The sequence below is a fragment of the Astatotilapia calliptera genome, chromosome 12 (genome assembly GCF_900246225.1).
Source record: "Astatotilapia calliptera chromosome 12, fAstCal1.2, whole genome shotgun sequence".
NCBI lineage: Eukaryota > Metazoa > Chordata > Actinopteri > Cichliformes > Cichlidae > Astatotilapia > Astatotilapia calliptera.
The window spans coordinates 32,453,461-32,469,719 of NC_039313.1; the positions used below are offsets into that span (position 1 = coordinate 32,453,461).

The 16,259-nt window shown below is 39.5% G+C and overlaps 1 protein-coding gene across 1 annotated transcript in view; it reads right to left on the reverse strand.

Moving 5' to 3' along the window:
• Positions 1-15,114, reverse strand: part of LOC113034035 (SH2 domain-containing protein 3C-like) — a 54,778-nt gene extending 39,664 nt beyond the window's left edge. The window contains exons 1-2 of the mRNA XM_026188319.1: positions 15,013-15,114; positions 6,920-7,652 (exon numbers count right to left, since the gene is read on the reverse strand). Coding sequence (XP_026044104.1) covers positions 6,920-7,652; positions 15,013-15,031 — 752 coding nt within the window. The 5' untranslated portion in view covers positions 15,032-15,114. The remainder of the gene's footprint in view (positions 1-6,919; positions 7,653-15,012) is intronic.
• Between the last annotated feature and the right edge of the window lie 1,145 nt (positions 15,115-16,259).

Consider the following 16,259-nt stretch of genomic DNA (forward strand, 5'->3'; position numbering starts at 1 on the left):
GTTGTTTTTTTTTTCTTTGTTCATGAATTGCTCAGTAGAGATCAACAGAGCAGCTATGGGAAAAGAAAAATCGACCAACATACAATAAAGATCCAAGCAGGAAGAATCTGGGACCAATGACTAGTTTCTGTGTCGGAAAAGTCAAGCCAAAGTGGTAGTGCCCTAAATGTGTATTCTTTTTAATGACCACCAGGGGGACAAAGACGTTGTATAGAAGTCGATGTGAAACAGCACTCAGCTCATTGCTGTATGACCTCACTAAACACAATTTTAAATAGTTTCTGGTCTCAGTTGCTACTTTAAGCTCATATTGTAATCAAGTATGTAATCGGTCTGTCTGTTAGCAGTCTAGTGTTTTTAACATATGATTCTCATATTTTGTGTCTTCAACAGCATCTAGCGCTGATTTAATTTAGGTGAAAAAGATCACAGCAAATGTGACAATCATTAAAAACTTTATATTACCCAGAAAGTTTTTATGGATCGTCTTCAAACTTCACAACAGTAAGCTAGGCCTTGGGGGTCACGAGTACCTATAGGTAAGGTAAGCATTTGCCCTTGATCATATTGTAATTTTAAAAAATGGCTGACGTCAGCATGTTATTAAAAAAAAAATCATAAAACATCAAAGTTTCAGTATAGCTCTCGTGTTTCTCAGGGAGCCTTGTTAGAGGAGAGAGAATCGCCCGCCGCTTGATCAGCTGCCAATGACTTGTAATTGAGAAGTTGTTAACTAGCAACTGTGGGGTGGTTCAGTCAGACCTCTCCCCCCACCCACCTCCGCCTGTCATGTCTGGTTTCAAACTACCAAGAGGCCGCTGAGCTCAAAGCTTCATGACGGTGTTTTACTAACCAGTATGAGACGCCACAATATTTATGTCCAACTTTTATACAGTCTATAGCTGGGAGTCAGTTAAAACACTGGAGCTGAGTGTTTGCATGTCATGTTTACACCATACCATGTCGTCCTAACCCCCCATCTGCTCTGTGCAGCTACAGCTGGCACTATTTTTAGAGTTGCCGAGAAGAGGGTCGCTTCAGCGACGCGTCAGAATCAAAGTAGAGTCTGCAAGGTGGTGAAATAGCTGACACTGCTACATCATCCACTGAAGCTCCACAGGATTCAGTGTGTCTGAGTCAGGTAACTACTAAATGTAGCCAGGGGGTCTACAGCGCCTGCTGTTTCCAGAAACCACATTTTATGCAACTTTCAACAAACATTCAACGTGTTTTGTAATTTTCATCTACTGTGACATATTTCCTGTCGCACTCATGTAAGATTAGAGTTTAAACTGTTGCAGAGTCGTGGTCATTGACATAGCAACTCTATGGTATCAGCTAAAACAGCAAACAACTGTCATCACGGTCACATTCAGCTTTTGTCTTTTATTGTTCAGCCTTGATTAAAGGCTGGAAATCCAACAGCCCTGTTTTCAAACAGCACGTTTTCCTTATTGTTTGTCATCATAATTTACTTGATTTTTAAAAAAAATCCCATATCTTGATAAGTGAGTAGCAGTATTATCAGTTAGTTCTGGTAGCAGCAGCAGAAGTTGTACATGCTTTATGCTGTCTGCTGTCCATTGGCCCTCTTGCGAAACTCTCTGACAGCAGCAGTGAGTTCATTCGACACCGCCCAGCAACAACATGCAACCCAACAAACTCCTCCAGGGAGGATCGGGAATATTCCCGCTCGTATCTGCAAACCGTCTGTTTTTCAAGACTGAAGCAAAAGAAACATTTTTTCTCCATGATGTCCATCCACACAACAGCTGGATCCTCACCAAATCTGAGGCCTGTGGGGCTCACAAAACTAAACTCAGCACCCAGAGGACCACTGACACTTTTCAAATGATGCTTTAAACAAAAAAAACTCCCAAAAAGCAAAAGCTTTGTTTCTTTCTGACAGCTTTGATGCATTATGTCAGCGCAGAAACACAGCACACTGGCAGGGTGAAACTCTCTGCTCTTCCTCAACTGGCTGCATACTTCCAAGAGTCAAGGGAGGTGACCTTTTGTTCCCAAATACAAACTCTGAGAACAGGCAGCACACACTCACAGATGTGGACATACAGCATGAGAAACGCGCTGGCATTCAAAAACTAAACCCCACGCAGATGATTTTAAGCCCTGATATACTGCTTGTGCTGTTTGGGAATGATGCCAACGCTCACTGGCTGTTTTAATTATTAGATTAAACCCTTTAGGGCTAGGAAGGAGGAGGAGGGTATTTTTATGGCATTATTGAGGACAATATAATAAACAGGAAGTCAGACGAAGACAAAACTCCCAGGTTACAACACGGCACCCCATTCATTCCAGTAAAAGCTGCTCCATACCTGCTTTTTCAAACTCAGGACTGAAAAACTCCAAGTTTCCAAGTATCAGGATGTTCCAATTCTGAGATCCTTGGAGCAAATAAAAACAGAGAGCACCTCTCCCTCACAGGATAAAATAAAATAAATGAAAGCCTCTTCTAGATGTTCCAAATGGTTCAAAAGCGAGTATGGATACAGTCGTCCGATGTGGATCAGATATCGGGTGACAGCAAACGACCACAGTGATAGCAGTAAATACTGAAAGTGCAAATGCAAATTTTTTTTTACATTTTTTCTTTTTATCTATCTTGTAATTGACTGTAGCTTATTACTTAACCAATAAATGCAGGTTCAGAACATTTATATTGTATTATATTATATATTTGTTATATTCATGTAATTATTTATAAAAAAGTTAAGCTGATTTTTCCATTCAAAACACATAATGACTCAGTCATTTCCTTGCAATGAGGAATGTTGCTTATTACTTATTAATGACGAATTCTGTAAAAATAGGATGTGAACCTCCTTGAGAACAGGAAAAAAGCTGGTGGTTGCCCGGTGATTGTGTTTAAATTTTTCACTACTTTTCAAACAACCCAGAGGATAAAAGAGTAGCGCCCTCAACCCTGAGGTCTTTGTAAGGAGACGGCTCAGGTCACCTGATGTGAGATATAATGATAGATGTTTTTATCTCTATTTAAAGGCGACAAACTGGAGACCTGCAGCTATATCTAAGAATAAGCTTATAACCAGCTTATAACCAGTGGTCAACATCCACTTATACGTGGACAGGATACTGTCACAAATGGTCAATATTCTTCTGCTCACATTTTTTCTTCACACTTGGACCGAACCACAGTTAAAGTCTGTTCACTGTTAAGTTATAAGACTGTTTGCAGTGGCCTTATCCATGAGGGGAAACTCCCTCCACTTCAGGGCTGCACTCCTCAAACCAGCACCAAATTTTACAGCAGTTCCTGCTCCGACTGCCAGCAGCTGTTACGCCATCAAGCAACAGCAACACAGTCAGAGAGACTCTGCCTGTGGTTTAACGCTTCCCTAATAACGACATTAGTTGCAAAGAGCTGAGGCTGACTGCAACAAACACAGAGTGGAAAAAGAAAGTCACCAAGCCTGGATGACTTTTTAAAAGCAGGTCAAGTTCAGCCTCAGTGACCACTTCTGCTCTGATGGCTTCTTAAACTTGAATTACCTCCTTTATTGCAATAAGGTGAGAATTCAGAACGTGCTGAGTTCGGGCAGTGCAATTCCTCCGAAACTGTGAACAGCTGAAAGCTGATATGACACCTCTGCGGCTGCGCTGCGGGTAAAACTACTCTTACTACTACTTACTAATAATTTGAGAAATCTCCAATTCGCCTGTCTCATCGATCGTTCGCGGGATATGCCTCAAACTTGATGGGTTTCTGGTCATTTGGATGAAGAGTTCCCATCGTTTTCCTGTTCTCAGTGAGTCCACTACTGTGACTGTGGCTCTACTCTATCTGCAGGGACGGGGCCCACACACCAACACAGCCATGTTTGTTTAAATATCTTTGTGAGGGCATTCATCCACATGAACGCACGTCACTTAGTTTAGCGATACCACATCTAAAAGTGTCCGACATGGCGGTGTTTTGGTCCCACACTGAGGTTTGAAGACCATCGTCTACATCTTAAGGCTTTGTAGTGTCCCGTGGGTGCAGGGTTGAAATGTGGAATAACAAAATTCAGACTGGTTCTCAAAAAGACAAACAGGCATTTAAAAAAAATGTTAGTCTTTGGTTTCCTGTGACAAACAGCTTAAGTCATCCAGTTATGTTTTCACTACACGCACATTCAACAAGTGTGACCATACAGCGGTCGTCTTTTCAAACCAGCAACTTCCAATTAACTGCACAGTCAGGGAAAATCTGTAAGTTGGGGCTACACTTACCCGGAACAGGCACTGCACCAGTAGTTAAAAGAAACACACTGTTAATGAGAGGCTGGACGAGTCGTCTCTGTTTATCCACAAATCCACTCTGAGCCTTTTCCCCTGACAGCTACAGGACACCATTTCCTCTTATTCTGCTACTGAAAGTCAATAATCAAACTAAAAGCTTTCCTTCGATGCTGATGTGAGTCTTAAAGCCGTTTAATGTTAGTTTTTTTTAACAGATACTGAGGATTTTTGGTTGGGAGATCTTCTTTCTCCTAAAGCTTCGAGTTTGAAAGAACGGGTGTTCGTCGACCCTAACTGGACTTCTTGAACATGACTCACTGTGTCTGTGTTGTTTGTGCTTTTTGGAGAGTTTTTAATAGAATTATCTGACCAATAATACGACTTTCTGTCTGCTACAAAACATCCGAGATGTGTTAGCGTCAGTGCTGGTGACTGATATTCTTAGCACTAGTTGATAGGTACCTGTCTTCTGTGTGATGCACACGTACAGTCTATGAATGAAGACAAACACCTTTTCCTTCAGATATGGTTATTTCTGTCTCCAAAACATAAATACATAAAATGACAGGAGCCAAAATGCTAACAATAAGACTTCATAATGAAACAACATAAGCCGATTTTTTAAGTAAAATAACCAAATATTCATCATTCTCGTCATTTCAGACGTTCTTTTTTATAGATACAGACACATTTCCTTTTACTTTCACTCTAGCAGGTTAAGCGAGTTCAAATCAAATGATCAGGCTGGTGATAATTAGCAGGCCTGTTATTACAGCTGTCCGATGAACTGTATATTAAGTTGAGATTCTGGACGTATCAATATTTTGTTCAATATTTTGAGCATTTTTGTGATTCTGACTTTGTAAAATTTTGGCACCTCTGAGCTTTATTTTTCCAGTAATGCACTGGTATCAGATATAATTACATCTACACGAATCACACCGTCACTTCGCTGTTTTACTCAAATGTTTGGTGACATTTAGAAGCTTGAAACAGATCTTTGCAAACGAAAACTAACTTAAAGTCAAATTCTGATGATTTTTTTTTCACAGTTTTACAAACTAAATTCTTAATTACAGCATAATGTTAACAGGAATAACAAGACAATATATACTGAAAAAAGAAAAATACCAAAAAGTTCAATTTGGGAAGACATAATCATTTACTTCAGCTTGATTAAGATAGAATTTTACCTGCAGGGCCATAACATTTAAGTATTTTCATAGCCTTTTATTTGTACAAGAATCATTCATTTCTTTTATAATTTGGATTAAAGCAGCAGAAGGTGGCATGCTTTTCCTTGAAGCCAGCACTAAGCGACTGACACAAGGTCGCAAACCTGTGACAGCATGCAGCGGGACATACAAGTCAGGTGGAAAAGAGACGAAGTTAAACCTGCTGCTGCATTTCTGCCAAAGAAGTCTTATCACTCTTCAGAGTGAAGCAGCGCAGGATCAAATTCCTCCGCTTATGTAACTAACAGACCGGTCCAGAGCCAGCAAGCCGACTCACTTCAAAGTCGACTTGTAGCTAGTAAATGTTTTACTGATCCTCGTTTCAGGTTTTATGGCACCAAACTAACCAAAAACACGCCTCTATTTCCGCCTTTACAAATATACTTCAAACGAAAAAAAAGCGACCGAAGGGATAAAAATATCAAAGCCTCGGAGCTGAGACTGTTCCCCGAAGCAGATTAACAGATGATCGCGACAGATAGTTTTCTCTGACTGTCTCACTGCTTCAGAAAAAACTAACTGTGTGTGTTCTTATTCAAGAAACACAAACCCTGATCTCACAGCCTGGCTCCGTGTCATCAGTGGATAAAGAGTTAATAGCGGAAGCGGTTTTCTCACCTTTCCCTCCTCACCGCGCTTAACTTTAAGTCCCCAACTTCACACATCTTGTCCCGAGGTCAGTCCTCACGGCTTCGCCCAGCTGACTGATAGCCGCGGTGAGTGGGAGCGGAGCTACTGCGCATGTCCGCAGCGACAGCCACTTTCACAGTGCATTTTAATCTTCACGTGTTGAATATTTGAGAGTTTTATTTTTTAGAGAGTGTCATAATGTTACTTACTTTCTTTTCGATAATTAATTAGTTATTATTTTACCACAGAGTTACTTTCATTGTCTCTTCTGTTACAGACAATATTTTCTATTGTTTCATTATATTTACATTTTAGATCTATTCATTTTAAATATTTTCATCCAGCATTATTTGATTCAGTGACTCGAGCTTATAGAGTGTTGTGCATTTTATATTATTTTTTAATTTAATTTAAGTTGATTTAATTTTTATGCTCTATTTTTAAGATTTATATCTTTTTTCTTTTTAAACAGATAATTTAATAGATCAGTGATCGATTAAGTGACTGATTTATTTCAGGTCAACTCAATATTAAATTAATTTCCACTAACAAGCAGCTGGGTGTCAGGAGGTCATGAAACATGACCTTTTTCAATCTCTCGTGATTATTACTATTTTCTACTAATAGTTTAAGTCTCACAAAGACACTTTTGTGAATTTTCAGTCTGTTTTTCTTATGTTTCTAACTAAAAACGTTTTTCTACTGATATGAACTGACTGCCTGAATAACAATCAGGCTGTGTATTTCTGACCTGCATCTTCTGAGAGAAAAATAAATAAACATCTCACTTGTCAGCATACTCCACTTCCTGTGAGCTTTTCATGGTTGTGGTGGTTTCCTGTGTACGTGTGACGCCTCGCAGTCTCTCTGTTTGGGGGTCCAGGTGGCTGTGGGCTGTTTCAGCTATAGGATCCATCGGCACATACAGATCCTGGTTCGAAGCAGCCTTGTGGCTCTTAACTGAAGGCTCTCTGGCTGTTTCTAAATCATTCTTGCTCTTTAATGCCTCACTGCTGGTTAAAAATTCCACAGCAGGATCACAGCTGTCAGATTCTGAGGTCAAAGGTGAAGTCGGGCTGGATGTCGGTGTCACTGGCAGTGACCGGGCCAACGTAGAAGCAGGCTGAGGCTTTTCCATGTTGTTCGCACTAAGGCTTGTCAGAGCACCAAGCAGGGGCGAGTCCCGGACATGCTCTCCCGCCTTCAAATTGCCCTGCCTCTCACTCATCCCTTTCTCCTCCTCCTCCTCCTCTGTCTTGGTCTTCTTCTCCTTTAGCCCCTTGAAGCTCTTCTTCTGCTTGTCATTGCGAGGCACAGTCCCCACATGTGTGTACATCTCACAGGAGCGAGCGTAGGTGGGGCTGTGGAGGCAGGACTCCATGTCGTCCACCGACTGGTTGCCCATCCCTGCAGATTTGTCCCCGGAAAAGCTCCCATCATACTCCAGGGACGCTTTGGTGCTCTTCTTCCCTGTTGAGCGGCGGAAGGAGAGGTTGGAGAGGCTCCCGAACAGTTTTAAATCTGGAGAAGAAGAGTTAGTTAAAAAGGAGTTTAATTTTTTTTTAAGTGCAAAAACATTAATAAAAGCATTTTTAAATTACGCAGATGGAGAACACAGAAGCCAATGCCTAAGTGATTTTAGTCTTTCGAATGGCCAACAGGGGGCGACTCCTTTGGTTGCATAAAGATGTCTGAATGTATAGAAGACTATGAGAAAATTAGCCTCTTCTGATTTAATCTATGACATCAGTATACACTTTGCTGGTGACTTTATGGTCTTAATTGCCCGTTTAAAGTCCTCCATCCACATATTCTCTTCCGTTTGTCCTTATCAGGGACGCAGGGAGACTGGAGCCTATCCCAGCTATCATAGGGCGAGACACAGTATACACCCTGGACAGGTCACCAATCTGACGTAGGGCTAACACAGAGCGACAGACCTGCTTAATAAAATGTGATGTTCATTTTGTAAATGTTAGTCCCATTTAGAGTGAAATAGATGGGTAAGCAGGGTATAGAGTGTACTGTGATTTTTGGCTTCCTGGTCAGATCCCTGTATGAGGTCTGGTTTTATTAAAGAAAAAGAAGAAGAACAAGAAGAAAGAAACACCTGGCAGTGACCTAAAATGCCAGCTGTTTCCTCCCTGTTGTGTCGTATACAGATGTTTTCTCAAAGCTGTTGCTGTCTCACATTTCTGTCCAAAGGTTTTGTGCAGCAGGGCTCATTCTCACTCACAGCATGTCACAAATTGCAATAGCAACAAGCTCTTGGCATCACATTCAAATGCAATAGTCGACCTGTAACCTCATATTTTGAACCAAACCACAGAAAAACCGCGTTTTTCAAACCCTAACCGAGTAATTAGTAGTGCCTTTATAGGGCCTAAACCATATATATAAACCATATATAAACCTAACCATATATATATAAAGTAAACAACACCTTTTTAGGAACAGTGATAGGCTTGTGTCAGAACCACAGACTTTATATACCCACATGTTTGTTTTATTTTTTACAGATTTGTTACTTGCTAATAGACGTTTACTCAGTAAAATCTTTAGATGACTCATACCGTAACTCATACCAGGCAACATTGTTAGTCAGATTATTCCTGGAATCCTTTTAAAATACTGTGAGACTGTGTTTAAAATTATCTTCAAAATAAGAGCTCAAAAAAGAAAGGACATCATGGTAGCCTCCATCTTTTGTATACAGTCTGTGATTTCAAGCTTGTTTATCAGAATTGTTTTAGAAACATAAACATGCAGTTTTTTTTAATTGTTTTTTTAGTTCATGACGTCTTTATATTCTCTGGCTTTAGATCTTTAGTCAGAGAGTTTCTCAACTTTTTTGCTTGCTGAGTGAGTTCAATCAATTTCTTTGTCATCTTTTATCTTTTAAAAAATAGAAAAACAGGAAAACACAACGTGTGTGTTAAAAACTGAAAAACCCCAAATTCATCAAGATTAAACGCGACAAAATGATTTTAATCTGGCTCGTTTTGCAGTGATGCACTGGCTGATCCCTGCACAGGGTCATCTTTTTAATTTGGGTTAGCCCCTTAGTGACATGAACATGCACATTTTAAACACACATTAGCATCAGTGCAGAGCCATTATGTCCCTATTTAGACCTACAGCTGCAAACCAACATGTTTTCTTTGCATTGGAGGCATTTGAGGAATGTCATCGTACCCTTGTTTCTCTCTTATGAGGTGAAGCTCCCGAACTTTCACCAGTGTTCAAGTGTTTTCCCAAAGGACCAATTAGGCTCTGGAGGCACTGACTGTTGTTTATTTAATTCAGCAGCTAAACATGGACTCGTGATTTGGAGAGAGATACAAAGATGGGGTTGATGGAGGGTAGATGTTATCTTTTACACTTGAGCCAGCATGTGTCACTTCCACATTGTTCTTAATCGATTTCCATGACCATAAAAATGAGAAAATGTTCTTTATTGCCTGTCATATTTTAGAGTAAATCCCACTCAGTGGAGTTAAGTTAAACACTGTAGTACTAAACAATCAACTTAAAAACCTCCTCTCTTTCCAATAAACAGATATGGGCATTTCCCTTTGTGTCATTTATTCCTTATTATACTGTTGGGTTTTGTTAAGTTTATGGTCAGTTTTGCTTCTGTTTTTACTTAATTCATCCCCTTCTCTGTGTTTTTTAGTGCTGTCCTGTCTCATCTCAGAGAGAAGTGAACATTTGTCCTAGATATGGCCCACATCTGTGGTTTTCTATGAACCACACTGAACCTTGAGCCAGAGGTCAGATCAGTTGTGACATCTGGGGCACATCTGGCCCACATAGTACTTTCTATAACCCATGCCTGACCTGCTTTATGCCCACAGAGCACCTGATGGTGCCATAACTGAACCGTACGTACCAAAAGTAGCCCAGACCAGGCCCGACTGTGCGTGCCTGCTACCTGGACTGTTTTTCACTCCCTTTGTCTCCCTCTGTTTGTTGTCAATGTATGCTTTGTCTCTCTGACATGCACTTCCTGTTTTATTTTGGTAGCAACTGTATTCGCTTGGTTGTAGAAACATTCAAAAATCCCAAAGAACTTGTTAGGCGTTGAGTTCATTCTGTTTTTAAAATGGTTTCGCTTTCTTTGAGATACAATTACTTTGAGGAACTAAGGAAAAATTATCTACTGTTAACTCTAATCAGATTTATGTATATAGTGCCAAATTATAACAGCAGACAAGCAGATTTTACAAAATTTGCAGCTACGTCCTTTGCCAATTTCTGTTAAGAAAAATAATGCCACGATGTTCCAAAATTAATGTTTTTCTGCAGCAAACAGATTCACTTCAGCATTTATGATCCTTGGCTATTTCTGTAAATGTCAAAGGACAACGTGACACTTAAAGCAACAACGTGACTCTAAAATTTGAACTTTTTAAAACTACTCAACTGAGCTCCATTGGAGGTTTTTGTTGTCCCGAAGCCTGAAGCTGATTTGTTTTCACAGAGCGAATAAATGTCCTCAGGCTGCCTCAAAAAAATCAGTTTTTATAAGACAGCTACCAAGTCAAGCAGCAGAAGAAGAGATGCACAGAGGCCTGTTGTCCTGTCAGCAGGAATTCGCTGTCTTTTCTTAGCTCAGCTCTGTGCGCTCAGCCGGGCCACTGTCCCTTCAAACAGCACAAAGGCACGTCTATGCTTCGTTAACAATGGAGCAAAAAGATGTTTGTAAGTGGAACAGTGGACAAAGCAACAGCGGACACACTGGAACGAGCGCCAATAGAGCACATTCATTTATGGGCTTGCACAAATAAACTTACATCAGCCTCTTTTACCAGACTCGTCTAATATCACTGTCTCTGTGCTTCTACTACTACTTTTCTACTTCAGCTCTACTAAGAGTTAATATATAGTAATATTATTCATGTCTTATGTACCATACATACAAGACATTTTCAAATATGTTTGCTTTAGATTACTTCCTCCGTTTTGATACAGTTCCATATTATAATATTTATAAATGTAACCTGTGATAAGTTACACTAAGGTTTTGGGGGGATTTTTAATGCTCAATATATTTGTGACTGATATCAACAGATGTTAAAGAAGATGTATTTTATCATATCATGGTGTGGGTCGCAATGTCGCATCACAGGAAGAGGTTCCTGTTTCAGGGCACTTCTTTAGTGTCATGTGTTCTCTCCTGATGCTCCAGCTTCCTGCCGCAGCCCAAAGACATGCATGTTGTGTTGAATGGTTATTCTGAAATAATCTAAGGTATGAATGAGTTCAGATTCAGTTCAGATAATGGATGGTTTTCATTCATTTTGTCTCCAGCAGACTTAGAGTCTCCAGCAGACTTAGAGTGCACTGGGGTTCAAGTTTATGGTGACTGAGCGTATATAGGTAAGTAAGGATTGTGCCCGATCTAAAAGTGGCCACCTGAGCTCATTTTATTTATATGCTTTTACATATAACCACTAGAGATTGCTTAATTTTAAAAATGCTTCTACACTGAAAAAGTGTTGCATTGCACTCCACTGTAGCAACAGAAAATTGGGATTTCTGGGTTAACACTGTTTATTTCACTGTACCTAAAATTAAAAATAACTTACCATGAAAATAATCAACACAAACAATTTGTCAAAGTGAGAATCTGTACTTCAAGTAAAAGGTTTATATTAAATTACAGTCTGAGTACAACTAATAAACTTAGCTGTAACAAAATAGGGTAATTATTAAAGTTGGTTCAAAGTAACATTTCTTTTCAGTGTGTTACGCTAAAGTCACACCAAGAAAAACTGTGGTGGAAGACGGCGGTCCAACTAAAATTACTGTAACTTTGTGCAATGAACAAGTTCCCTACTCGCTTTTGAAATGGTTGCTTCGAAGGACTGCGATCACTCACTTCAGTCTCACTTTGGTGCATCAAAACTGAGTTAGTCTGCTCTTATTTTTTAGATTGAAAGTTAGCAATTGCATGAAATCGCTTTGTGAAAATGTGGCAACTAAGTATGATAAATCAGTGAAGATCACATATCTGTTGCCATCCACATACACAGAAACCTACTTTCATAATCCAGCCAGAAGCTCAAAGAAAAATAAATTCAGAAATTCCTCCACAAACAGTGACGTAGCTGCTGCAGTATATCATTTAACTGTAACATGACAAAGGCGTTTGCAGCTTTGCTTTAAATGGGAATATAACATGAATACAACCAGCTGAATAAAAGGAGAACCTCCGACTGCAAAGACGCAAACTGGGTGCTGAGTAAGATTGACTGCCATGCGTAGGCAATCTGTTTGCATTTACAAATAAGTAGGTAGTTATTAGAAAGTCAGTCAGAGAGTGACTGTGTCAGTCTGAGTCTGCTAGGACAGGCTGCAGGTTGTCTTTAGGAGACCAGACTCAAAACCAAATTTAAGACGCTGCTTTTGTCATTTGGCTGCTCTGATATTCCAATCAGATTAAAAACATAATTTAAAAACATACAATAAACAATATCTGGTTGCAAATTTAATAAATTGTTTCAAATTCTTTTGGCTTTTATTATAAAGCATATTTCAGAAGTCTGCAAGTTGCAGTTGAAGTTTCAATATAAGTGAGCTGTTTAAAGTTTCCTTAATCTGGGGCGTGAACACAGCTGCAGCCTGTAGTTGTCTAATAAATGATGAATCCCTCTTCAGCACTGAGGCTTGCTGTGAAGTCCAATCTGTCCTCACTAGTTATCTGTAGCCAGTGCAAATATCCTTTCTATGGAAGCAGCTTGCCAACCAGGCCAGTGAGCTTCAGCTGACAACTTTACCTTTGCATGTAACAGTTACGTCGGGCTTTGGAAAAATAAGATGGCAACAGCAATTTACCAACAGTCAAACACATGAAAAAGGTTTGCAAGCGACAGACAAAAAAGCAAAGAAAGTGAACTGAACACAAGTGAACATCAAAAATGGCAGAACTATTAAAGACAGCAACAGAATTTAGCTAAAAGAATAAACAGAAGACCACAGCAGAGGGGGAGGTGTTTGAACTATCAATTACAGTAAAATGTGCAGCACCAGCCGCAGTGATAAGAGTAAGCAGAAGTGGCAAGGCAGCAGTAAAAATATTTTTGTGTCAGGAAGTCTGACTGAGATCAAGATCTGCTTTGCAAAAACAACACTGATAACTACTTTAATACACAAATTCTCACCCGATTGCATTTAGTGAAAAACAGCCGTCACACACAAATTAAACATGGAGAGTGTTTTTATATCCGCTGTCCAGTTTCTGCAGCTTCCATTGCAGATACACAGTCACTGGACTTTTCTACAACACAGTTTAGAACATTTAATGGTAATTTATCACCTGTGTGTAAAACGTTTTTAAAAATTTAATGTCTTCAAACGGCCTTATTAGGCTTACTTCCTACTTCTAAGCTGGACTGCTGTAATTATTATCAGGATGTCCTAAAAACCCTCAAAGTTGCTCCAGAATGCTGCAGCCAGAGTTCTGACAGGGACTAGAAAGAGGGCATATTTCTCATGTATTCTCATCAATCCAGAATTGAAGTTAAAATCCTGCTCCTCACATGCAAGATTGTGAATAGTCAGGCTCCATTTTATCTCAAAAACCTCATCGTACCATATCAACCTGTTAGAGCACTTCGCTCTCAGACTGCCGGCTTACTATTTGAAAATAGAATGAGAGGGAGATGCTTCAGTTTTCAGGCCTCTTCTGTAGAACCAGCTCCCAGCTTGGATTCAGGAGACAGACACATCTCTACTTGTAAGATCAGACTTTCTTTTGTGCTAAAGTGTACAGTTTACTGCTGGATCAGGTGACCCTGAATCCCCCCTTAGTTATGCTGCAATAATTCTAGGCTGCTGGGGGATTCCCATAATGCATTTCTTTTTCACTGACTATGTGTTAATAGACCTCTCTGCATTTAATTATTACTTGTTATTAATCTCTGACTCTCTTCCACAGCATGTCTTTTGCCCTGTCTTCCTCATCTCACCCCTACTGTTAGCGGCAGATGGCCCCGCCCCTCCCTGAGTCTGGTCCTGCTGGAGGTTTCTTCCTGTTAAAAGGGAGTTTTTCCTTCCCACTGTCGCCAAAGGTCTTGCTCATAATGTTGCTGGGTATTTCTCTGTTTTATCATATGGTCCTCATCTTACCATACAAACCACATTGAAGCAACTGTTGTTGTGATTTGGAGTTATATAAATAAAGTTGAACTGAATTGAACTGAGATCCCCTCATGACCCTGATAAGGATAAGCGGAAGAGAATGGACGGATGGATGATCAAGATCCCAAATATCTATTTACAACATGTCACATGAAATTTGTAGATTTATCTCAGAAAAAGCTGCGTGCCCGGCAGAGAGACACAGGCTAGTTTGATGCCACAACGTTTGTACTATTACTTAGAAGGATTACACCTTTCACCTAAATTTAAACATCCTTGTTAGTAGATCTGCAATGTTGTAAGATGACTGATAAGTCATCCAACAAAAATGTTGGAAAATGACTGTTTCAGTCCTGAAACTGAGGTTTTAAGCTTTGTATAGAACATAAGCACAACTTTAATTCATGTCATGCCCAACCAGTTTTATCTTGTGACCTTTGGACGATCTAAACTTTAGAAAAAAATATTGCTGGATTTCAGAGCAAAGATTTTTTTTTTTTACTGTGTATGCTTTGTGTGAATTCTGCTGTCACTACCTTTTCTTTTTAGTATTTTACACCAAAATATAAAACTTTAAACAGTTTTTAAAATCAGCCTAAAATCAGAGAAAGCTCAGTCCACCATCAGGTGCTTCTCTCACTGACGGATTTGATTTACTTTTGCTGGATCCTTTAGGGCGACAGACGACAAGTACTTTTCCAAATAATTCCCCATCAGAAAAAAAACCATAACTTACTCAGTTTCCGTTTGCTCATGGCTCACTGGTGGAGTGTGTGGGCTTCCTAATAACATGTAAAGCACTCTTTAAAAGTGTCCTCCACGTCTTTCCAGCACCATGCTCTTTACTCAACAGAATGAATCTACTTCCTGTCTTGTGAACGCAGCGGAAGCTGGGGGTAAAATTTCAAGTTTTCGCTGTGCTGTCTTGTAGCAATCAGATGACAAGTCCTATTGTCACTTTACACTGGAAGTGAGAGGTGCAACAGCAAATTACTGTTTTCTCACTAACTCTCTACCCAACCAACAAACCAACAAACAGGAAATCTCATTGTGGTTTCTACAAGAAAATTATATATTTTTACTTTAAATATAATTTAAATTCAGACACTAGTAGATACACAATGGTAGCTGGAAACTCTTTTTTTGGCATCTCTATAATCTATACACAAGAAACATTAGCAGCAGTTATGAATTTAAAGATATATTCAAGACGTGTGGACTGTTTACCAATAAATCATCTCTTGTCTGTTGTTGCCTTTTAGCAAACTGTATAATGTTTGATTATGTATGTATGCCATAATCAAACACGTGAAGATGTTTACAGTATCCATCGGTATCTAGTGTGTGTGTGTTTTAATATACTTATTTTTATTTTATTGCTTTTCTTCTTTCATCACATCTGCATCATAAGCTTTATCCATACATTCAGATTTTTGATCAAAAGTAGAAAAAAGAGACACTGATGATCAATAAAATAATGCATCCTTTAAGTAACGCAGTCCTGCCTGTGTTTGGCATGTTTCTGCTGTACACCATACCAAGACAAAGCCTAAAAAGTCTAATTTAAACCAATTTTTAAAAAGTCTTTTAAAAGCAAACACTGCCATTTAAATAGTTTCACTTCCTGTTTCAGTTCTTAAAATCACTGGGTGGTGTCCAAACTCCCCTGAAACACCCTGCATGTTAAACATTTCTAAAAGGAGTGATTCAAAATCCTTTTCTGGCATGACCCAACTGCAGAAGAAAAAAAAATCTTATCTTATCCCCATTTTTAAAACATTTTAACCCCCCCCCCCCCCCCCCCAAAACATTTTTTTTTTGGGGGGGGGGGGTCCTCCAAATTATGTCATTCGTGGTTCTGTGCCCCACTATGGGGCCCGTGCTGCAGTTTGAGAACCAATGTGACAGAATTGAAGAATAAAAACACGCGAAGTTTGGCTTAAGAAAAATATCCGCCCATCCATCGATCCATTCACTTCTGCT